Genomic DNA, 25518 nt, shown 5'->3' on the forward strand with positions numbered 1-25518 from the left:
TGGAGTCACGTTATTCTGAATCTTAGCAGGGAGAAGTACACGTGGGATTGCTACTGGAGCAAATGTTCGTCAGTCTTCCTCGAGCTTATATCAGCCTGAAGGCTGTATCAAAGGAGGCAATATCACATCTTTCAGCTGGATCACATGAAGAGTTCAGATGCAAGAGAAATTCTGTCACATTTAATTTCTATGTATATGACTGTACACTAAACACAACTTCTTTGCCAAATTATTCCTCACTGGTGTTTTTTTCCCCCAATAACTGGTCACATTATTCTCCAGTGTGAGCTGGAACCATGCTGAAATGAACCATTATGATGTGTTTTCTGAAGTCTTCGCTTGGTTACCAAAATCAGCTGTTCCTGATCATCAACTTTTCTCCGCAAGCTGAATCTTACCTTCATTTGCAGCATGTGAAATTTGACCTCAGTTCAACACAAAAAGCTTGTAAAATACAACAGTACATTGTTGTGCAAAGCGTGATTGCTTCTACTTAAAGACCCATTTCCATTTTAGATGAAAGTAAAAAACTTACTGCTCTAAAGGTAAGCTTCGATGTAAAACACAGAAGTACTCAGAAAATATTTTTCATAAAAATCTATCCTGACCTTCCTACCCTTCAAATATCTCTGAACGTAGACAAGTAAGGAAATCCTGCTTACTCTTTTGACTTGAGGGCCCCCGAGATGAGCCAACCCAACGTTTTATCTTTCAAATACTGCTCCTTGGAACAACAAGCATTGTTGGGCCCAGTGGAATAGTACATCCTCGAACACAGTGTAAAAGTTTGCATCATTTTTTTCTCTTTCTATATATTTTTGACATATGCCCTGTCAGAGAAGGAAGTCAAGCCACATGCTGACTCTGATTCTTTCATCGCAGTAGCTAAGCTGCTTCACACCCCAGCCAACAACCCTGAATCTGATAAGCCTTTCCATCTGCAAAGATCTTGCTATAAAATGCTACAGCTCCTTCTGAAAAATGTAGCAGTGTCTATCAATTAAGTATATTTTTATATTGTTAATTCATAGGGAATTTTATTCTGTAACACCTGAATTAAAAATAAATAAAGGAGAAAGAAAGGAAGGAAGTCTATTGCCATGAGAGAATTTCAGCCACCAGAATTTCAGCAATTTCTGCTGTATGAGCTCTTGAGCTGAAGGAGATTTCACTTCTGAAGATTTATTTAGCAACAACAAACAGCCCCAAATGGCAAGCCACAGCTCTACACCAGTTTTGATATGACCTCTGTTTTTCAAGCTAATTTAGCCTTCTTTAAGACTGTGTCTAAAATTTGCATTGCAGAAAATTTGAATAACCCTAAACATCAAGGAAACGTCTTCTGTGTCTCAAATAAACATCTGATGTAGAAACTTTTTTTTGCTTATGAACTGGCAAACCTAATTAAGGGATTTAGGATGTTACAGTGACAGATTTGGACACTAATACATATCTAAGAAACAGTCTGGCTTCAAAGTAAAGCAGAGAAGCTTCTGTTTATAAATATTTAACTGAAGTATTAATACAAAAAAAAGGCAAAATCTTCATTTTGTTCCCTCAGGAATTTCTTTGGAACAAAACAACTCATCAAAACTAGTAACTTCTCAATTCTCACACATATGGAGAGATTTAATATAAACATCTGTTTTACGAAGGCTTCAGCAAATTTCCAGTTTTGCAGTACGTAACATGGCGTTTGGGTCCAGTGGTTCCTTTCCAGACTTTGTGGCTGCACCTCCAGTCCTACCTCATCACTACCCCAGCCTTCATGCCAGCCTTTTCCAGCTGGGCAAGAAAAATCCTTGGACACAGTTGCCCCACCAGATCACATCTACGGAAGCAAGATCTTCCCCTGCCTGGGCTGGTCCTCTATTTCCATGTCAAATATAGGTAGAGCAAAGGTATCTGATCTTCTAACCAACAAAAATATTCATCAAAATGACTGCTGTGGTATTGTATGTACGTTAGGTCAGTAATTACTCAAATGCTACTGGATCAGAAAGCAGAAATGAATCTCACAGTAATTAAATAAAATTTATAAGCTGGCATTAAAACTGACATAATCATTGGCAGGCCACTAGCCTTAATTGTCCAAGAGCCACCTACTCAAATGTGATTAAGGAGGAGGGAATCAGTGGGAACTGTCTATCATCATGCTAAAACATAAAGTCAGACATTATTTTGTATTACTTTAATGTGCTTGAAGTCTTTCTCCCATAGTAGAGGCCACCCAAGCTTGACCTCAGTGCAGTCACTACCAGACGAATCACATCGTTTCAAAAACACTTTTGAACTTGGGTAATGAAGGGTGCCAACCCATGGTCAGAGGTGATCCCGTTCCGATGGGGTCACCACATATCAGCCGAATCGGTATGACCGTCTGTGTGTTCCCACCCCTGAGTTCAGCACAGCGCAGTAAGGCTGCTGTGTGGCACCTTCCCCTTCCCAGCGTGGCTTCATGAGGCTGCGGTGCAGCAAAAAGGCAACGCAAGGCGGCTGGGGTGCAGCCTCGCCATGGAAACCTGCGCAGAACCCAGCTGTATTCGAGCCTCCCTTTAAACATTAACTTCTTCTGAACGTACGCATTGCAAAACTGTCATCGCTTTGGTTATTAGTAGGTATTTATCAATTACGCCCAGGATCTGCAGCAGACTTCAATTACTCCCATTTTACCATTTGATTCCATCCATATTTCATCAGCGTGTACTACGGCATGCATTATACATGCTATATATTCCTCCAGCATGTTCAGGATTCCACAGAGAAATGATGTACCCAGTGAGCCCCAGAGCCAGGCTCTGGGAAGCTGTATTACCGAGTTGCCTAATAAGATCGCTTGACACATGTTGATTACACTCAATGGCATCACCTTTCATTTGATCAGGAAACTTGGATCATATGCTGCCTTCAGGGAAAGAAGTGCAAAATCTTTGTAAGTCGCCACTAGATACAAAGCTACGTTATTAAGAAACATAACTCAAACTCTTCAGCAGAGACCTAGCCAGACAGATTTTCCAACTCTGTGGCATTTGTCAATGAAAGGCAAGCAAATCAATCAAATGTGGTTGGTAAGGGAAGATTTTCATTAGATGTCTTGCTTATTTTTTTTATTCCTACTGTTTTTCACGCAGCAATGGCCATCATAGCTACATCAGTTCACTATTTTGGCAATGCAAAGATAATTAAAAATTATCCATACTACTATAATTTATACACAATTTTCCTCCAATTTTAGATCACGTAAATAACACAAATCCTGACTGAAACTCTTAAAAAAAAAAAAAAAGTGATTTGAGCACAGAACTGCTACAGTGATGTTTTTGCTCATATTAAACAAACACAAACAAAACTAGGCACTGGGATAATGTTTTTGAAAAATCCATAAAATGTATCTAGGGACAGAAAGTGAAAGAGTCTGATTTACAACATCTCTTGGATTGCCAGAACCATTATTGATGAAGACCAAGAATAAAGTCAAATAGGAAATTAGACAAAAAGTGGCAATTTTAAAGCGGAACATTTACAAGCGAGTTTCCACACAGTAGTAATGAACAGTATGTGATCCCAAAAGGCGTTTGTTCCAGGTTCTCCCACACCCAAACGCTGCCATTCCATCGCTGCTCCTGCTGCAGCACGCAAACGTGACGAATTGTGGCCATGAGCCACTCTTCCCCACGGCACGGTGCCACCAGCAAAGGGACAGGCCTGGCCGTATTGTAGGTAAGGGGAACAGGGAGAAACATGAGAGCATTGTTCTACACCGTGCCTGAGAGCTGAAGGCTGACCTGCAGCTCGTAGGATACCTGGAGATTTAGCAGCAATGACTATGGAAGGGGTTTGATGTATTTTCCCCACCAAGGGCTTTTCCTCGTTCAGGTGTGATTCATCTTAGATTCAGATGCCTTCCTTTAATAGCATAACCGTGTCTTAATGTGAGAATTCAGAACTCACCTATCCAGGGACTCCGTCCTCTTAAAAATCAGTGGGATCTTTGTCACTGGTCTTTAAACTGAACAAGATCGGGGGGGTTGAGACTGATCATACAAGGATGTGCGACTCTCCTTCCCTGGGTCACTTTGTTCAGGAACTTCTACTGTGAGGAAAAACTGCAAGACATGCACAGTGTAGGAGGACAAAGTGATTATTTATTGGCTAATACACACAGAACTGATAACTAGTACAAACGAGCAATTCTGCTAAGGAATAAAATGCTCTCCACTCAGGTGAGACACCCGCTGAGTTTCTGCTGACCAGGGAGTTGTCTTTCGTTGGGTGAGGATGGGTTGAAATAGGGCAACACTTCATTTTGCTCAGTTTCCACGTTCTCATTTTCTTTTTTCTCAGGGTTTTATAAACTGCTGTTGGTACTTTTCCTCCTGAATATTCTTCTATTTCTGCTGCTGTATTTCTGTTGTATTGAAATGAGACAGGATTCCTCAAAAATCTCATCATCTTTAGCACTAACTCCTCTGCAGCCTTGCGCAAGACACTTATGTTCTCTTTGCCTCAATGTCCACTCTGAAAAGGAATTCATCATTTTTAACTGTTCGTCCTGTTGGCACGTCGACCATTTCTTAAGGTGTTTTTTGAAAATGTAAACTGTCTCCTATGGAAAATTCTAAGTATCACAGACCTTACTTGGGAAACCACCACACACAAGAAAACTTCTGAAAAGAGTAAGTTTTGATTAAATAATGATTTGGGGAGTAGGTCTGTTAAAAAAAAAAAGCATAATACCAGTCTATTACCCATCTTTCATTGCCATCTATGTTCTCTATAACCGTAATGAAGAAAATACTTACATCAAATAGTCCTGAATTTAGAGGACTAATTAGTGTGATTTCAGTACTTCTTACTACCTTCATTTTCTTGGAAACTTATAGCATATTTTTAAACATCAAACTGAGAAAACACTAAGAAACTGAAATGTAATATTTTCAAGCAAGCCCCCTTACAGAAAATAGTTACGGTATTTTATCTCTTTTTCCTACCCTTTTCTTTTGAAAGTTTCTGCTCATTACCACTACCTTTTGATCTACATGAGAGTCCTCAGCTGGAAGCAGGATGAAAAATACAATAGAAAGAGAAAAAGTTAGCACAAAGTAAGGCACGATCCCACAAGACATGCAGATTCTTCCAGCCCTTCCAGGCTGCCTCTGGTTAGATGGGAGGGAATATTTTTGACAACCTTGCTGCCTTTGCTAGTAATTTTAATTTTCTCCTTTCTTCTACTCTGTGAAGTAAATGAGACTTCAGTTTACAACAGGGCTCTACTTTAGTTACATCTTGAAAACTCCCAGCTGCTAACAATGGCATTTAGCCAGTGGTTGGCAGACAAGAACTTTGATGCCTCCACAAACACCTCCTGGCTTAAAACCACGTATTTGACATCTTCAGCCTTGGAGGCAGATGATGATCTGTCCCAGCCTGGATATTTTCCTAGAAGCTCAAATAATGGAGCAATGATAAAGGAAAAGAAAGCTACTTGTGTGGTATACAGTGAGTCAATACCCTGCAGGACTGGCCTCACTCATAAAACAAATATACCTAGGGACCCCGATTTCTCACTCCATTACGCATTAAGAGGGCTTATAATTGATTAATGAGGTTTAAAGTCTCAGCATTTTACTTTTACTGAACATTTTCATATGACAGCACAGAGATATTTCCATTATAAGTAGTCTTTGGTGGCAGAAGCAGTTTGTATCCATCTCGCGCACTGCCTGCCACATGCTGGGCATGACTCCACGTCAGAGGGGATATTCATTACTGTTCAGCAGCAACTTTATTAGACAAGTTGCCAAGAGGGCCTACACATTACACCAAAGAAACAGCCACCCTGCCTTTCCCCTTTATATATTTGCGGTTTGCATTTATCTCTCAGTGTTCCAATATGCAACTTTTCTGAGACATTTCCTCTAAGGCGTTTTATTGTTTATTTACAGCAATTTAGCTACTTTATCAGCCACTTAGATGATATATTTACCCAGATACTTCATCTGGAACATGATTTCTTTTATGTCTATTAATCTACACTGCACTTTTCTCCAGCAGAATTGTAGCTACTCAATAATTTAAGCTTTGACATGATGAGACTTTGTCTAACACTCACAGAACTATTCCAGAGAACTACCACATTATCACTTGCTGCTCTACAGATGCTATACTGATAGATATTCAACATTTCGTTTTAAAATATTAAAATCTGAATGCAAATTGTGTAAGCACGATCACACCAGTCATTATTGCAAGCAGTTATTAAACAGAAACACAAATTTGTGTTAACTGTAACGTTACTAATTCCACTCCTTTGCTCTAAATCTACGTATCATTAAAGACTGATCTGGGAGGTTTCAGATACACACTGTCTGCTTCTGCCACAGTGACAACAAAGAAATAGTGGGAAATAATGAGCACAGTCCGCTGCTCTTCAAAAAATAATTGAGCTGAGCAAGAACAATGCTCAAGAATTGTTAGCTTTTTTAAAAATACGACACCATAAAACTAAAATTCTGTCCAAAACCCTCTGTATCAGTCGCAGGCACTTTTCCAAAGTCTTGCAATGTGTTTTTTCTGCAGTGTGTGCAGCATTCTTCAAATGAGAGTATACGGTACTTTCTTTGATTACAGTTTAAACATGAAACATAAAAATCTTGAGACTTAAATGTGTTTTCAGTCAAGCTCAATCTTTTTTTTTTTATTTCTATAGCACATAACCTGTGCCAGCTTTATTTTGTAGGGATTTGTATTCAGAGTACTTAGAGGATGACATATGCAGAAAAAATTAAAATAAAAATTATTAATCTTTCTCAACCTGAGAAGCTGAGTTTTTGAAAATCCTGCTGTGACGATTTTTTCCTGTATCAGGATTTGGTGCTAAGTTTAAATTGACGTTAGAAGATAAAAAAATATGTTTCAGAGGGAAAGGGGATAGATTAGATGAGATTTAAAAGCTTTATCAAATATTTCATGTAAGCAAAAAGGCAGATATGCTCCGTAAAAGCAGTTTTAATTACAGAAATCTTCTCAGGCAGGGTGACCCAAATTTTCTATCGGCTAGCTGTCCTGCAGCATCAGGAGCGTTACTTCAGCACACCGCCTGCCGCAGAACACTCCTTCCGAACGCTCTGCCCAAACCTATGAACAAAGGTAATGTTATTCAGAGCTGTAAAACATTGCTAAAGAGCTTATATCTTAAAATGGCCTCAGTTGCTCGATGGGTTTCTTCAGCAAATGTGACCTCGCTTGGGATGCACCTACTGTCACTAGAGATTTCTGTAAATCACTGAGGCTAAAGAAGCATCCAGAGAGTTTGGGAAATGCTTAGAGAGGAGTAAATACTGTGAAAATAGAAAAACACCAATATTTCCTTAATTATTTTATGGATTTGTTTTCACTGAGCTTTTGTTTGCCCTCCACAAATATTTGCATAATCGAGTTTCAGAGACATTAACGTTCCCAGAAAACACATTACAGCTGTTGAATTTTAAAAGCTGAGATTTTTCAAACTCCAGACTAAACCTATACAAATAAATGTACTTGGGGATGTAAACCGAGGTTTTACTGAAGGCAGCCACGGGGAATTCACAGCTCAAAATTTATCACCAGAAAAGCAAGTCCTGAGTAGCTTGTATCCAGGCTTTAAACAGACAAATCCTTTGTTATTATGACTTCCAGTAGTCAGAGACTTTGTCTGAAAAATCAGTGAAAATATTTCTTGTATGGGCACAGTCCTGTCATCTCCAGGTTGAAAGCAAAAATCAAGCTGAGTCCAACACCTACACGATGAAGACAATTCACACAGGGCAATTCGTACAACACACCCCCAGCAAGCACGCCTCCTGAGGTCACAGAGTAACTGAGCCGTTCACTTTTCTTCCTCCTCTTGTTACGACTGACTCGGTATTTTCCTGCCACTTTTCATCCTTTCTGGTTTTGCTCCTTTTTCCCCAAAAATACAGTCGCCCCAGGGTTCCTGTGCGGAATCTGTGCCTGGCTGAGCGCTGCTGGCCCCAGAGGGAGCAGCTGGTGAGTCTGCCCCAACTCCCGTTCTCAGCTCCAGCCATCAGCCGCTGCGTCCTGCATGCAAAAGGTCACCTAAGTGATTATTGATATGTGTATAAATTACAGCAGGAAAACTTTCAGTCAATCATTGCAGATGCTTTTATGGGTTCGGATTAGCAGGGGAGGGAGAAAAAGGATCCTCCCAAGCAGCAGAAACTAATACGTCCCAGAAGGGGATGATGCGCGGCAATTTCCTTCCAGCCTCACAGAGGAGCAAGGTTAGGCAGGACGGAGGCTCAGCAACCAGCCTGCTCTGCTGCTCGGCTTCGCACACACCAGATTTGCTTGTATGGGTAAAACGCAAGTGATGGGAAAGCAAAAAGCTCTGCAGGTTGACTCCTCTCCAGCTCAGGAGCTGTGACCGCAATCTCAACACACATCTAAACTTACTCACACTGCCAACGGGCAAACAGGTTAAAGAAAAAAGTAATAAAACATCTCTGCCCTCCCCTAAATTTACCCAAAAAGCTAATGTAAGCCCGAAGACCTTCCTCGTGCAGTTACACGCTGCTCAGCAGGACCAGCCTCAGCTCAGGTGCTGGCACTCCAGGTCTGTGCGCTCACAAGAGGCTGAGCACGGAGGGAACCGCGGGTGCTCCCCGGCCCCCTGCCCACTCCCTCGGTGAGCCAGTGAGACAGAAAGGCTGAAAGTGGCTGGGCTCAGCTCTGTTATTGCACACAACAACGTGTAAAAGCTGGTTTTTAAAACGATGCTTGTGTCTGCAGGTCACCTCTGCAGCAAATATGAAGAGAAATGTTTGTGGCATTAATCCTGCGCTGGCAGACAGGGGCGGATTGCAAGCTGAGTGCTTAGTGCTCTAAAGGGAAGGGGGGAAAAAAAGATTTATTTTAGGTGTATAGCTTAATTGGGAAGTTAGGGATTCTCCTGCCTATGCAATTGCTTTCACAAAAGAAAAAAAGTTGATTTTGAAATGTTAACCTGCTGCTCATCTGTAACATCCAGGGAAAACTAACCTGACGGGTAGACGCTCGCCTTACACTGCCGAAACCACAAGTTCTGAAGCATAAATAAGGCTGATACGCCAACAGCACTTAAACGAAGTTTCTTCATGCCCTGAGTGTTGCATCGATGAGCAAATCCAGCACAGGACACGCCGAGGGGCCGGGTCGCTCTCTGTCGTTTCCCCCACGGCAGAGGGATCAGCCCCTGAGCACAGCTCCGGTGCCTGTGCAGCTCCCCCGCGCCTCCCGACACCAAGTTCATCTTCTTTAATGACATAAGCTTCAAAGCGAATCTGATACTAAGAGCTGGCATGTGGTACCGAGTTCTCAAGCTATGGGAAAATAAAACAACCTAAATGCTGTCCTTTAATATAATAGCATCAATTTGTCCACACTTAGCAAGCCATTAAGCACCTCCAAAGTCTGCTGCTGTAAATCACAGGAGCTTGCACGCTCCCGTTAACCAAACAGCTTTCAGTTTGACTTCTCCACAATTGTGTTAACACAGGAACTGGTAGAAAACTACGAGCAGAAATGTCACTGGTTTACTGTCTGATATCTTTCACATACGCTGGTAGCTCTCGTTTTACAAGAAATAATGAGCTTACTGTTATTATTGGAATACTCATTTTTATAAGCTACATGAACTAAAAATTACAGAATAAGTTTTAAACAACTTATTATTTGGAAGAGACTATGAATTTAACTCCTGCCCCTGCCATTGCCTGTCGCAGTGCTAAACCACCACTGCACAAGCAACTTAATTCAGCAACTTAATACAAAATAATTTTTATATCCTTGCAAAACATTTCCCAAAGGGGAAAAACTACATAGCTATTGATGTAACTTTCCCAACAAACTTGTTTTTGTTACTGTTTCTGTTACACAAACCAAGGGGCCCAGTCACAACCAACCTTGTGTTTATGTTTTTTTCAGGTTTCTTGCCCCAATTGCCTGACGCTTCCAAAACTTCATCCTCTGAGATTTGAAAACTTTCTTCAAATTTGTAGCCTAAATAAAAAGCCAGGATGAACCCTGTGGTTTGGGGTTTTTTGGGGGTTTCTTGCCCCAATTGCCCGACACTTCCAAAACTTCATCACCTGAGATTTGAAAACTTTCTTCTAATTTGTAGCCTAAATAAAAGGCTGGGAGAAAGGTTTCCTGGCTCCTATTCTCTCTTTAAGGCTGAGACTTTCTGCGACGATTTTGGTGCGGCTGGCCACATCTAGCAACGCAATCGAAGCTAGCAGCCAGCATCTCCAGGAGCTCTCCTTAGCTGCAGCTCAGCTGCAATATCCCCGCCCCATCTCCTTCACCAGCCGCACTCAGACCCCGTCTGCCCTCCGGCTCCGTCCCGCTCCCCTCGGGGTGCCCGGCTGGGGTCAGCCCCACGGGTCCCACCAGCCCACGGCCCTGCCTGCCTCTCCTCAGCCGGCACCAAGAAGCGAGCGTTTCACAGCACAACGCGCTCAAACTATTCCACAGGTTAACTTCGAGATGGAGCAAACCCTGCCCTCGCCCACGGCCACTGCATTACCTTCACGGCTGAGGACCGCGGGGTCCCTCATCGAGCAGAGCACCGACTCCCGCTGCGGCCTTTCCTCGGGTGCCCGGGGTTGCTGTGAATCACTCTGAGCTCCGTTCGCTGCGTAACGAACCTGCATGCCTAATTGTGTTTCTCTGAAACAAGAAGCCCTTGAGGCATCCTGCTACTGCCAGGTACCCCATTTTGAGGGTCACAGAGGTTAATTTGCAGGGCCGATGACTCCTTCCTCCTGGCACACGCTGCCAGTGGCGCTGGGTGTTGTCAACACGCATGAGAAGTCGAAGTTATTGATCCAGAAAACTGTCAGATGATTAACACAGCACAATCACTAACCTGGGTGTTGCATGATGTAACATTTATAAATCTCTTTGAGGACCTGAAATGAAAATCTTTAGAAATGAAAGGTCCTAAATACATCCCGAAGAAATGTTTAGTTGGGGGACAGCATGCAAATCTTTCCATGCTCAGTTTAAGAATGAAATACTGAACAAGATAAGCGCAAAATTATTTTTGCATGTTTTAGTAGAACAGTTTTGGATTACAGAATGAGAAAGATTAAATTTTCCGTGATGTGGTGTCCTTTCAGGAAGTGTTATCTAACACTCACAGACCCGTATCTTAAGTGGCTTCAGAGAGAATCAAACTTAATGCCCTATTTCCTAAAGTAATGATTTGGGGTAGGAGAATTATATGATTACAACCCAGGAAAGTACTAACCTCTTATTAAATATACTTCATCATAACGTTCATGTGTTTTTGTGTATATTAGTTTTACAATGAGTGCCTTTTCTAAGTTCCCAGCATTATCGTTAAAAGTTATAAATTGCAAACGTATTAGAATACAGTGGGGTGCGTGTGTGGCTTTATTTACTACGTGCATAAAGTCTGCAGCACAGAATCTGTACATACACTTTAACATATGCTACTATCTAGCAGCTTTTTTCTAATTGCTTTTAAGCTTTTATGAAACAAGCAGGGAATTAAGAATGCGAAGTTCTGGAGGCACATTAACAATTTGTACGTGCAAGGAACAGCCAAGAAACGTATCCCGCTGGCAGGTTTGCGGCTGGCAATGAAGCCAGGCTCCCCTGCGAGGACAGAGCCCGACTACCCCCTGGTAGGGAGCGCTGGGCCGTCACCCCTGGGATGCACTGTGCGAGCACGGTGTGCTCACAGCACGCACATGGGACTACATAGCGCTTCGTCCCCTCATCTGTCCCCACTTCCTTGTTTTTTAACTCGCCCTGCTTTTTTAATTAGCTGTTTTTCTTCCAGTTGGCCCCAGTCAAAAGTGACCTAAATAAAACAAACCTTCATGTTCCCTTTGACGTGGAGCAATTGCATTGTAATAGATGGGAAGGGGAAAATATAAATATTCCAGTATTTTTTTCTCATTCTTGCAGCTTTTTGTTTGTAACTGCACATCTTCTTATGCAGGAAGGGATGTTTTTAGAAGGAAAAGGCACCGGTTCTGCTGCGGTGGTACAGATGTTGGCAGGGAGACTGGAACAGAAAGGTAATACGTGGAAATGGGAAGATTTAGAGGCTGTGGTTAGCCTTTACATTTCTGTTGAGAGACCTGCAATACCTGACTACACTAGAAAGCTTGTTCTCCATCGTGGCTGTATTTTTGGTCCATAAAACACAAATAAAACATGCCCGCAACTCCTCTCAACCCGAACTTGATCAAAAACAGTTCCCTAAAATGGAAGAAAAGCAAATGATGAGGATGCATAAGAGCCCAAAATGCTTTCAGGGAACAAGACCCAAAGCACCTCTATCCTGCTGCACGCCAGGCTCTCCGCTTAGTGCGACAATCACTGCTGGTGTCCCCTACAAGCGTGAGGTTACCACTTTGCACCTACATGAAGACAGAGCTGATTTCTCCTAAGGCTGCATTTCGAGACAGCTGCACGGAGCTGCAGCACCAGCGGGCAACACGCAGCATGGCGATGCTCTGGTCATCCGATGCCTTAATCAAAATACCCTGCAAACCTCTTAGTTTTAAATGTATCACTTTTTTTTTTTTTTTAACATCATTAAGCTGCCATCATCTGCTGCCCCAACAATATTCCTTGTGCCCTTCGTTATATATTACCCTGGATAATTCATAATTGAATGTTTACTGAGATTATCTGTTAGTGACTTGGTTTTGATGTAATGGATTTCAGAAAGACTGCTCTCATTTTAAGGGATTTACTTCCCAAACAGCTGGTAGATTTGAACCATTCCCCCACACACACAAAGCTTGTTTTGCGCACATCCTGTGGGCATTTAGAGATCAAACTACCTGAGGTTTCAACCTAAGAAGCATTACCAGGCTGCCTTCATCAACACGGCCAGCTACATATTCCTATCCCCCTGGCTTTAGGAGAAGGTGCATGAAGAGCAACCTGCAGGAGCAGGCAGATGTTTGCAGCTGAGGTGCAGCTTTGGCATGAAAGTCCCAGTTGCTGTAAAAATGTGAAGTCCACAGGGAACATCACAACCCCCCTTCAAATATATGCTCTTCTACCTAAGTGTGAATCAGAGAACTACTCCTAAAGCACTATTCATCAATTAGTGAGCGTTAAAACACTGCTACAATAACCTGAAACATGGAAATTCCTGATACTGTCCCTGGATGCTGCCAGAACTTGCAGCAGAATTTTTGCTGATGGCAGATCTGCACTTGCCTTTTATAGTTTACAATCTAAAAGCTAATGAATAAATAAAAGTGAAAGGAAGGCAAAGACGCAAGAGTAGAGTAAAAGGGGATAACATACATATTATATTACACAGTAATTATGTGCTTCTGAAATGCCAATTAGTAACTCCTTCCATCATCCAGCTCACAGACAGATCAATATTAGGTTGATACAGGCAGAGAGCCATGATTTGGTGGAGAATGTTTTACTATTAAAGAATGTGGAAAACCACAGAAATATTAGCTTAACTCCTTTTTTTTTAAGTGCAAATTGTAGTCCCGACTGTGTTAAAAGCAAGACATAAGTGTTTCTCTTCTGCAGTACCTGTAATTTCTGTAGAAATGTTTCATTTGAAAGAATTTCTAATGGCAGACCTTGGACAGCTAAGAATTATTTTCTATTTCTGTTTTTTTGGGGTTTTTTTGTGCGTTTTTTTGTGGTTTGTTTTTTTTTTTCCCTCCAAACAAGTCAAACAATGTTTTAACAGACATTTCCTCTGTGGCAAAAATAATAATAATAATTTGGCTATTTCTACAATATAACTATGCACAACAGCAGAGTGATGCTCCTGGAAGATCTGATTTGCTCACAGTGTTGATGAGTGAGAATGTAAAGAACAAAACTGGGTCTGTTGTGCGGTGGGCTCCTGGAGCCCAGGCTGCAAGGACAGGTACGATGGGCATTTAGCACTCCCAGCTAGACCCTAAAAGTTTTTCTTACAGATCTCAGAGTGAATGATCATTACCCATAGTAGTGCCAGCAAGGTGGTAAGATTTGCCATCATTTCTGAAAAGCTGTAAAAAGGCTTAGAGGTAAAAGAAGGCTTTAGGAGATTTTGCATTTTATCCAAGGTTTTTTTTTCTGCTTTATATTACATTTTCTCTGCCAACTCGTTGCTGCGTCACTGAAACTACTTCAGATGCAGCACAGTGCATCCTCAGGGCTCAGGGATGCAAACACAGCACCCTCCCTCAACAGAAGGGAGGTGAGAAAGGGGCAGGATGCCCCCAACCTCCCTGCGATTCCACGAACCCTCCCCGGGCAAGTCTGCAAGATTCAACCTACTGGACAAGAGGATTAGGCTGCTTTTTGTGATGGGGGCTCAAAAGTTTATGCTGTGTTACTGAGCAGTGCGTAGCTGGTCCCAGAAAGAGGCAACATTACATTAATCATAATGTATAGGAGCTGAGATGTTACTGGTTCCTGTACTGGACAGAAATGTAAGCCTTAATAAAAAGAGGAAAAGAAGACTTCATATATCTCATTCACATCAGGTGTGGAGACTTTCTGTAACCTGTTTTTCTTGCATTTTCATAATTCCTGGAACTAACAATATTTCTTGGCAAGGTATGATTAATATGCAATTCGTATTTGTCTGGTCACTAATGATGTATTTTAGAAATAATTTCCAATATGATGCCCTCATTACCATAGGGCACCTACTACCTGTCATATACACTTTCTCACGGAAAAGCCACCTGCTTAGCATGGAAGCACTTGAAACTATGTATAAAGCACATTTTACACCTGACAGATTGAATTAAGAGCAGAAAAACGGGATGGTTTTCTAATGGCATCAGTATTACTGTGCCGGTTGTAAAACGGACTCACGTCTAGAAGGCTCTGATTCATGTTCTCTCTTTTTGAAGACTATTGACTCATCTGGGTCGCTCTTTTTTTTGTTGTTGTTAATGGCATATTGATATTGGTTGTTGCTGTTGCTTTGGCTTAGAAGTCCAGTCAAATGAATTTACTAAACGTTGCTGTCAGTGAAAAATTAGCATCGGCTGTAGCAAACATGGGATAGGAATACTTCCCTGAGCAAGGACCACACTGCTCGGGTCCCCGGTACCTTCAGAGACAGACCTGCAGAGGATGAAATGGTTTCAAGCGATGTAACATTACATATGCTGAGACTATGAAGAGGACCAGGGCAGCTGTAACTCATCGCTTCCCGTGACCTTGCACATCCGAGCACGTAGTGACCAGCCGTTCGCAGCGCGATGGGCACGGTCACGCATTACCCGACCTGTCATTACAGCCCCAGGTCCATCCCACCCCGTCCACGAGCCCAGCAGGCAGGGAAGTGACGGTGCCACCGGAGGATTCACCCCTTCCATCCCCTCCTGCCTCAGCTCCCGGCCCCAAATCCCATTCCCCGCAGATACCAGACAAAGCAGCCTTGTCCTGGAGGGCTGACCTGGGGCGAAGGCCCCACAGCGCCCCGGCCCCCGAGGGGCACCCATCCATCCCACAGCATGCTCGGAGGCAGCCGAATCGCTGCTGCAAAGTTTCTCGGTGTTAGGTTTTCACAGCTAAGCATCAATATCCAAATGCAGGTCGCTGGCTGTGTTACCAGCTTATTTCCAAGGGAGAAACAATAATAGCAGTAATAATAAAAGCACTTCTCTCTACAGAGAGGCTTTTCAGTGAATACAAACCTGCCCAGGGGCTTCATCTGATCGCCACACACCTCGCCGAGAAAGCAGCTCCGGATCGATCCGGGGCACAGGGGAGAGGCAGGGGGCAGGGGAGGCGACACCCCCAGCCCCGGTCCCCCCAAGACCCCGACCCCGTCCCCCCGAGGCACTCCGGCAGCTCCTCCGGGCAAACTTCGGGCAGCCGCCGAGGGGGGCGAGGAAACCGAAAACTTTCCCCACGCTCTCCACGGCCACCGCCCCGGCTCCCCCCGGCCTCCCGAGCCCGGGTCCCGGCCCTACCTTGGCGGCCCTGGAGGCCTGGCACTGCCCCTGGTGCGACACGGTCGCCGTCTGGTTCATGGTGCCGGCTGCGGCGCCCGCCGCCTCCGAGCGGGCTGCGACGGCGGCGGCTCCTCGGGGGGGGGACGCCCGGCACCGCCCCGGGGCCGGGCCGGGGCTGGGCCGGGCTGAACTGGCTTGAAACGGGCCGAACTGGGTTGAAGTGGGCCGAAGCGGGCCGCCGGTGGTCCTGAGGGCTCCGCACCGCTCCCGCTGCGGCGCCGCTGCGCTGCCAGGTGCGGGGCGGCGGCAGGCACAGCGCTGAGGGGGGTGGCTGAAACCTCCCCTCTCGGTGATAAACGTGGCTCTGATCCGGCCACATGGCTCCTTGGGGGGTTCTTCGGGGTGTGATCTGCAAAGCCGGCCCGCGGGCAGCACGCACACGGTGCTTCTGCACAGGGCCTGGCCTGAGGTGGGACCCAAGGCAGGGGTGCGGGCATGGCAGCGGGTAAGCGCTGTGGGCAGGCCGAGACACCCCGGGCCGACAGCGAGCGAAATGTCGTGTGCCACACATGCACAGCACTCCTAAATAACCTCTGGTTTTGGAGAAACTGCCTAAGGAGGCTCCGAGGGGTGTGTGAGACCACAGCAACGTAGGCCAGGAGGAAGCAAGGAAGGGAGCGAGCAGGGCCAACAGCCGTGGCTCGGGGCTCCCAAAGAAAGAGCGGGTTTGGAGCCTCTCGTTGCATGAGGCTCCAGCTCCAGATACCGTACCAAGAGCTACATTACCCAAAAAATGGGCCTGAAGACTGGACTTGAAGGTTCCTCAGTTGGTACAGAGCAAGCAAAGGCTAGCGGTCTCTCTTTTGTGGTAAAGGCTAGCGGTCTCCCTTACTTTGACCATAGTCTGCTTCATACCCAAATGTTTTCCGAAAAGAAAGTCTGCATGTTATCAGCACCAGGAGCTGAAGCAATTCGAGATAACCTGGAGGCTTCAAGGACACATTTTTCTTCATCTTGAAATATGTTTGTGTTTGACAATCTCAGATGGGAACTACTCGAAGCCAAAAGGATGAACTCACGATATTTTTGGTTGGACTTAGGTAGCTGTGGAGTTTTGTAAGCTCCTGTGGGAACTTTGTGTAAAGTTTTTGTGCTTGATGTTATATTTCATAGTGGCTGACCTATGTGAGGCACAAAAGAAAAAAAAAAAAAAAAAAACAGTTTTAAGCTAACGGAAAAATCTCTTCCTTATGAAAACAATAAAAAAGCAGCTTGGGTAAAAAGCTGTCAGTCAGAGATAAGATCAATAATTTGCTGGCATTGTTTTTAAATTAACTTCTACAAATTGTAATTTATATGTTCCTAGGGGGAATAAATTTTGCTGGTTCACCTCCTGCTTTTACCGGGTGCAACCTAATTACAGCATGAACCTAACGAGGGTGATCAGGAGTTGTAATGACTCTATAAATGCACCATTCATCATTACAACACATCTCAGAAACAACCCAGGTTAGCAGAGCAGGTTTCCACGTGATGCCAGCAGAACGTCTGCGCTGCTGGCTCCCCCAAATGCCACCCCGGCCACCCCTGAGCTCCTCCATGCAGCCGCCAATCCTCCATCCTGGGCAATCCTCTCGGGCACCTGGCTGCCAAGCAAACTCACCTCACCCTGGGTGTTAACTGCGAACACAAGTATCCATGTTAGCGCTGCAAGGCAGTTGTTCAAAAGTTTCAGCATCCTTAGGGTACAATTAAATAACTGAGTGATTACCAAAATATGCTGGAGAATATGAAAGCTGTGAGCAGATGCCTCTCTTACATATTGCAGTAGAGCAGGTGGTACCTGCTGGTGTCAGAGCTGCCCTTCGGCGTGCTGAACAACCCTCCTTCTTGAAATATTTAAAAAGAGTAAAGAAATCAGCATGATCAGCCAGGAAGATTGATGAAACTATCCAGAAATTTAAATGAAAAGCCGGTCCCCATTTCCCTGCCTGCCGCGCTGCCCAAACGCAGCGAGCGGCCGCACACAGCCGGTCCTCCTGCTGGAGGTACATCTCCCTGGGCCCCCATCACTGTCCCTGTCCTGTCATTACCTGCTGCCAGTGATTCCCGGTACAGTTCCCTGGCTGCACATTTCCCTGCCGCTTGCTTGCTTGCTTGCTTTCTAAACCTTATGTTCTTGCAAAAAAAAAAAAACAACAAAGCTTGCTTTATTTTTTTTTGAGCCCCAATTCCTGAATTACCTTGTATACTCTCCATTTTGAGAAATAAAAAATTAATGTGTGTATTGGTAACTGGATGTACTTCATCACAACATGTTTTCCAATAGCTGTTTGCTTTCTTTTCTCTTTCATGCAAGTACATAAAATTCCCTTTTACTGCTGTTCCACGTACCCAGGGTCTAATTCTGTGCTCACACAGGTTGGCAGCTATTGACGGGAGTGAGGTGTTACCAGGCTCGACAGGGGATGCTTCAGAGTAACAGCCAAAAGGATTTAAGAAAGCAAAACAAAATAAAAAATACATTTGTGGCCATGCTAATTTGCTTTAGCCCACAAGTGTCTCTTTCTGATTCCACATTTGCATTGCGGCCCTTCCTTAAAGGCCTGAGACCAAAGTTGTACCCTGCTCACACAGCATTTACAAACTAGCTAGAAAATGAGGAGGAACATTTTTGCACATAAGGAACTTCAGCGAAAAAGAACAAATCCTTTTTCTTCAATTTCCCATGAAGTCCATAGCAGACCCCCGGAGGAGTAGGCTCCATCTTACTGTTTTCGTACAGAATTTTCTCATTCATTTAGCTTTGTATCTGCAGGAGCTATTGCATTATAAAAAGAAAAAAGTGAACCTGACGGATTTGAGAAGCAGATTTCATTTCATGCAAAACTATTACTCACACTCCTAACAGGATTCAATATTTCTACCACCAGAGAGCTCCGGGATGAGTAATGTTTCTGCACACCTGAAGACTTGGAGGAACCCAGCTAACCACCTCCCTGCTGTGAGCTTTGCAATGTTCCCATGCTTACTGCACAGCACTCAGGAGCTGTCACAAAACACTGGAGACATGCCCAAAGTTGTGTTAAGTGCCTTTCTGTACCAGTTTATGCTTCTTTAAGCACTAAAATCTTTCTTGCCATGGAAAAAACTGAGCTTCACACAGAACATTTTGAATGCAAGAGCACGACAGCTGTGTCCATCGCTGGTCCTCCAGGGACGCTCTTCCTCACTGAAGGAAGGTCTGAGCCCTTGGTTGAGTCCATATCCAAAATCCACAGTGCGGTGGGGCTTTAGTGAAGGTCCAGATTAGGACACAAGCTTGAATGAAATGTCAATCAAGACCAAGGGTACTGTGTCTAAGCAACATATGTAACAGGCCACGCAGAGGCAACCCCCCTTTTTAAAGGTTGGTCCCCAGCTAGTAGCTAAACCTCTGAAACATTATACAAATTCCCACCCTCAGAACAAATTCAGCTTTCCAAGTATTTACATACCTCGTAGGTAGCCCTGCAAATTTGTCAAGGCTTTGCCAAGCTTATTAAGACAGAACTCAATCTAAAATCTTTGTCCCCTCAACATGAAGAAGTTGCCCCATGATTCCTTCTGCATCTGGGCTGAAGGACAAGATACCACCCACGAGCTAAATTCACTCTGAGCCATTGTGTCAGGCTGAGAAATTTTACCCCAAGATGCTTGTACATGGAGGTAGCTTCCTGACAGAAAGAAAGATTGCGTATTTGAAGGGTTTGAAGTTTTAATTAATAGTTTGTAGCTATGGAGACTGAAGTGGAGATGGAGTTTTTTGCATTAGATCTCAGGGGTTGCAGGAAAGAGCAATGCTTTCCAGATTAAACAAAAACAGAAAAGTTCATGACAACAGCTAAACAGAGAGGGAGAGAATGCAAATTGGCTACTATAGACCCTTTTCCTTTATCTTTCTGGGTTAATACAAAACTAAGCAAAATTTTAGAGGCATGCTATCACCTGTGGGCATAAGAAAAAAGTCTTTAGAAGAATAATACTAAACCATAATTATTCCCAGCATTATACTTCAATGTTACTGAAAAACAGATCGACACTCTCCCTTCCTTCGCTCAGGGTAAATCTAGTAACACATACCACGATGGATTTAGCATAGGTGAAAGGTAACCTACAATCAAGTATGTATTTTCCCTAAAACACTGCACGGGAGTGGTTACCATCAGGAACAAAAAGATGCTTTCTCTACCGCTTAAGCCAACCCTAAATCTCTTTCCCTACAAGACGTGCATTCCTGTCTCCCCACTTTAAAGATGCTTTTACAAGACTCTCAGGTTGCCAAAGGCTCTAACTCATTGCCACGTGTAACACAGCAGATGAGTGGTTCATCTTCTGGCTTATTCTTCCCTCACAGTATTAATTTATTGTCTGGGCGTGGTTTGTGTATGTGTTTCTATGTCATGGCAGAAACCATCATCTTAATTAAAAGAGAAGAAAGACAGGACAGCAAGAGCCCTGCCAGCAGGCCTGTGGCTCCGATTTCCAAGGCGGCCATCACGAGCACACCTCTTTGCCTACCCACCTCTAGGGCAAGTGCGAGCAGCCTGAAAACAGCAGCAGCCTCATGCAGGCTGCCAGCAATCATTTTGGCAGCACTGAGAGCTGAGAGTGAACCTACTTGGTAAACTAAGGATTGTGCGTGATCTCTAATTGTTGCTTCAGTAAAGGAAACGTATGATGGTGCAGGGAAGGCACTGGTGGGGAAAAATCTTACGCAACCTCCTTAATGAAGCTAGGAAAAGGCAGACCACAGGAATTTGAAGGAAGAGGGTGATCAAAGCACGAGTAATTAGGCAAGAAACCTCACATTTTAGATACAACCCTTGCCATAGGGCTATGAAGATGAAGGTGGGGCTGGGGCACGCTGTACCTTTTACCGCTGATGCTAGCAGGCATGTTGCTGGAAGACAGTCCTCTTCCTCCCTATGCATAACTTTTCTCAGTCTCTTCAGATGTGTGATGCCTTTTCAATAAGAAACTGTTTATATTCCCCCTTCTCTCTCTTTCTCTTTTCAATCACAAGTGTGTCAGGCACAAGCCTCCGTTACCCAGCCACCATGATTGCTGCCGCGCTTCAGCTGACAAGCTGCGAAAGTTTTGGCTGCCCAAAATCATTGTGAACATCTTTATTTCCTTGTGCTGGAATTATGAGGTGTTTGCACCTCGTTGCTGTGTACCAAAGTACCTTCACACTTATACATCAGTGAGTTTTAATGCCATCAAACAGCGCTTCCAACTAGTTAGGAAATACAGCCGCGTTAATGAGACGCAACATTGCTGCCAGCTGCTCATTCAAATATCACTTAAACATGCACCAAAATAATTTCTTTATATTTTAGCATCCTTTTTACGTTCCAGTTATAAAAAAAAAAAAAGAAAAAAAGTAGAACGCTATGTGGGAAAAAGCAGTGTGGATCATCCCCTCCTATACTTTGCAATGAACCATGAATCTTTCAATGGAAATTACATTCAACGTCACAGTGCTTAAACTAACCAAAGGACAAGAGAAGAGACTGGAACAACTTCTTCTTTCCCCTGGGTTTTTACTACCTCCCAGAGAGGCGGTTTAGGATTTCAGTACCCCAGAGACCGAAGACCTGTGGGACTCACAGAGCTGGGAGGAATTTGTCAGAGACCAACCAAGTCGTATGTGTGCTTATAGCGTCTCCAGAAATTGTTCACTCTTCCAATAACTCAACCCAGAAACTTCTCACCTTAGGTGGTGGATAGTAAAATTTATGCTTGTTGTGATTCTGAAGGCCTCAAAATGCAGGTTTCAGTGACAGCTCCGATACCGGTAGGCAAGTGGTGAGCCTTACACTTGCTGATAACTTCTGAGACAAATGTAACACAGCCGTCCTGCATGCACGGTAAAAGGACAGTAGCTCTAAACACATAATCCAGCCATTATTTTGATTTCAGTGTATTTTCCAAATCATTCTGAAAATATGTTTTTATTAAAGTACATGAATTGTCAAAAGCAATTCCAGCAGGTGGAAGAAAAAGAGCAGAGAAATTGGAGCTGGCTTAACCAGGTTTATAAACCTGCTGTTTCAGTCTCAAAGATAAATTACACTGCGGGAGCACGTTCACTAAACATTCATGCTCTCCTTCTTGCCCTCCTACTTACGTTCAAAGAGCAGAATAGAAAAACATAAATCAAAGTCTCAGAACATATTTCTTCTCCAATTCCGAATCTGCCATATCTCCATGCTGGAATCATAACCCCCCACAACACAAATAAAAAGCACGGCCCAGCAATCACCACTTAAAAAATAATTACAGGCAACACAGTAATTTACACTTATCTAAAGCCTTTCACCCCAAGGATCCCAAAGCAATTTATACACAATACAGATGTGGCTGATATGAAAACAATAATGGCAGGGAGCTAGTTGGGAATTGAGGAATGCTCTGAACTCTGCAGCTCTTTGCAGACCAGAAATTTACATTAACTCACTATCCTACTAGCAGTCAGAACCAAATCCACGACATTCTTTGTCCCAAATTTAGGAACAGTCTTGTTCCATACCAAAATGTGTGCTCTGAACTTCAATTCTAGTCGGTGAGTTTGAGAAATTAAGAAAGGAGAGCACACAACACTGCCCATCGGATGTCATGCCCAGCTTTACGAGGTGCTCGTTCACAGGACTACCAGGATTAACACGTTCTTCGGGAGGAAAGAAAGCTTTCAAGTTCTACGCTTACTTCTCTATTCCTGTTTTATTTATTTCTGACTGACTTGTGATCCATCTGGGCTCTGGGTAAAACACTGGCCTGTGGGCAGAGCCTCGCTCTGTCTGTGCTAGCACCGAAATGCCATCTTTTACCTACCGGCTGCTCAGCAAATTACAGCAGCCAGTCCACGGGTGCTTGCTGGAGTCCCAGCACTGGCAATAACACGGGGCCATGGAGGTACAAACTGACCTTAAAGTGTAGGTGTGAAATTGCTGCTGGTTTCCTAATCCCCAAAGCGCACCCCTGGGGTGCTGGGTGAAAGGCAGCATGGGGAACTGCACTAATGTGTATTTCAGAAATTAACCAGTAATCTGTTTACATTTTCAAGGCAATTTTCACATAGAAAAGGGCTATCGGCTCTCTCTATGTTACAAGCCATGACTTTTGCCTTTCTTTTTTGAAGAAATTTTCTTTTTAAACTTTTGTGAGCACTCGAAACTCTGATAGCACGAGCTGTTTACTTTGTAGGACCTCCAAAAGTCATAATTTTGGAAAACAAGATCCCTTTTGTAATGGGAGTTATAGACGCCAGCAAGAGCAAAGCCCCCTGGCACTGTTCAGGTCCCAAAGGATCACTGCGCACCCCAGCATTTTAAGGTGTAGCTGTGTGTTATTACCGCCTTTTAAGATGGGAAATCAAATCAAAACACCTCGATACCACGCACCGCTTCAGTCTCAAGGCCAGGAAACTCATTCTTCTCCCTTGCTCAGCCCTCTGTTTCTCTACCAAACCATGTACGTTGGCCTGCCAGGGAAATACGGGAGTTTTTAATGGATTGAACGAGAACAGCACGTGCAACAGGAGTGCAGCATCCGATCTGCCTGGCTAATGCGTCTGCAGTCGGTCTGACCAGGGAGAGGAGCTGGCCTCACCCCTGGGCTTCAGGAGCATTACTACTGGCTTAGGAAGGAGGGGAAGATAACTGCTTTTTGAAGGTTTTGCTTGTTTGATTTTTTTAAAAGTAAAGTAGCATCAGGGAAAAACGTTACCATCTGAGCTGCCTGCACGGCACATCTCAGCTTCGGTCCCGGGTGGCAGCCACAGCATCTCTCAGCAGGGAGCAAGGAGTTTGCTGTGAGGGAACATGGAGAGAAGTGACTGGGTGGGATTTCTCCCCCTTCCTCATGATCCTGGGCTGCTGGCAGCTGATCCGCTAATAACACACAAGACTAGTGAATTATTCAAGCAGTTTTCATAAAGGGAGGCCGGAGGGGGTTGATCGCTTTGCCTCACGCTGGATTTCTTTTCCTTATCTCTTTTTTTGGGGGGGGGAGTGGCAACAAAATTAACATTTTTTTTTTATTAGAGAGTCCGCAGAAATTGCAAGTATTCAATATTGTCTGTTAAGAGATGGATGCCAAAGAGGGGAAAAAAAAAAAGGAAAAAAAAAAAAACATGAATAAAAGCAAACCTCATAATGAGACTGGATTGGGCTAAATTCTGAAGCTGAAAAACAAATGTATAAGGACCATTTGTTTTTCAGTCTTCATCCTGCTTCAGTCTGTGGCTCACATCGTCAAGAGGTGGAAAACAATTTCATTTCCTAGCTGCCCAAAGAAGCTGTGCCTGTGTGTGCCCCCTGGGGATCTCACCCAGTGCTGATCTGTTTCATTCCTGCCTATTTTTGACAGATACCTGCCAAGGGACTAGCCTGGATCTGGAAATGCATTACCCAAGTGTCACCAGTAACGCGTTCTCTTTCTCTCCCATCCTCTCCAAGTCATCTAAAGAACAAAAGACATCAAAACCGGGTTGGGGAAAGTTAACGGAGGCAAGGGCAAAAATACTGGACTAAAAGAGTAAGGCTCTGCAGTAAATTCTGGATGAAACAGGCTCTGTGGCTGCCTGTACTGCATGCAGGAGTTCATTCCCCAGCCCAGTCTTGTGTTCATATATTTATGAAAATGATTTATTGCATGGAGCTGTGGCTGCGAGGGAGTGCATTAGATGACCCCAGTGGTCCTACAAATCTTTATCCACCGTTTCCTTGCTTTCATGGCACGCAGCTGTGGCAAGAAGTTGGTCTGGCAATAGCGTGGATTTTGATTATCAGTGCAACAGGTCTCGCGCTGGCTTTGGGCTTCGATGAAGAATCACCGCAGAGACCTGATAACACAAGTGCGTATTTGCCATTTCCTCTGTTTCTAATCATTTTGCAGTGGTCTGAAAAGACTTTTCTGGGGCATTCAGTCCAGTCCCTTGCTGCTGCAGGTGACCAAATAATGAAAGGCCATTCCGTAAGCTGATGGATTGCTTTGTTCTGTCATAAGACATTTCATCTCGTGTAGCTTTATTTCTAGCTACAGAAACTTTTCAGTCGGTGGGTGGGAAATGCCAGACACTTTTGATGGAAGTGTTTTTTACACTCTCAGGATATGAAAGCATTGGGAAGGAAGGGAAAGAGAGAGAGATCCAAAGAGGATCCTGCAGCCAAGAGACAACTTCACTGTGTTGGGCTCCATTAAGAGAAAAGGTTGTTTATAGGGAGCTGAATTCGTCCAAGCATTTCTACGGCTTCCAGGAGCGCTGCTTTCCACATCTCCGTGCCAGGCACCTGCAGGATCAGCGGCAGCTTCCCATGTTGAGCCCTGCGGTCTCTGGAGCTCTGGGGAAGGAGCAAACATCACACTATCAAAAATACCCACTGAGATACAACCGACGGAGAATTAGGAATGTATGTGGCTTCATGGAAAATAGGTCCTCAGCCCCCAACGTCATGTTGTCTTGCCATTTAGGTACAGGCTCGGCCCTGCTGATGGAACACAATTCTGTATC

The 25518-nt window shown here is 44.1% G+C and overlaps 1 protein-coding gene across 1 annotated transcript in view; it reads right to left on the bottom strand.

Moving 5' to 3' along the window:
• Positions 1-17143, bottom strand: part of DPP10 (dipeptidyl peptidase like 10) — a 494333-nt gene extending 477190 nt beyond the window's left edge. Inside the window, exon 1 of the mRNA XM_080599345.1 lies at positions 15981-17143. Within this exon, the coding sequence (XP_080455471.1) occupies positions 15981-16040 (60 nt within the window). The 5' untranslated portion in view covers positions 16041-17143. The remainder of the gene's footprint in view (positions 1-15980) is intronic.
• Positions 17144-25518: the final 8375 nt, after the last annotated feature.

This window comes from Anser brachyrhynchus (genome assembly GCF_964034855.1).
Source record: "Anser brachyrhynchus genome assembly, chromosome: 7".
NCBI lineage: Eukaryota > Metazoa > Chordata > Aves > Anseriformes > Anatidae > Anser > Anser brachyrhynchus.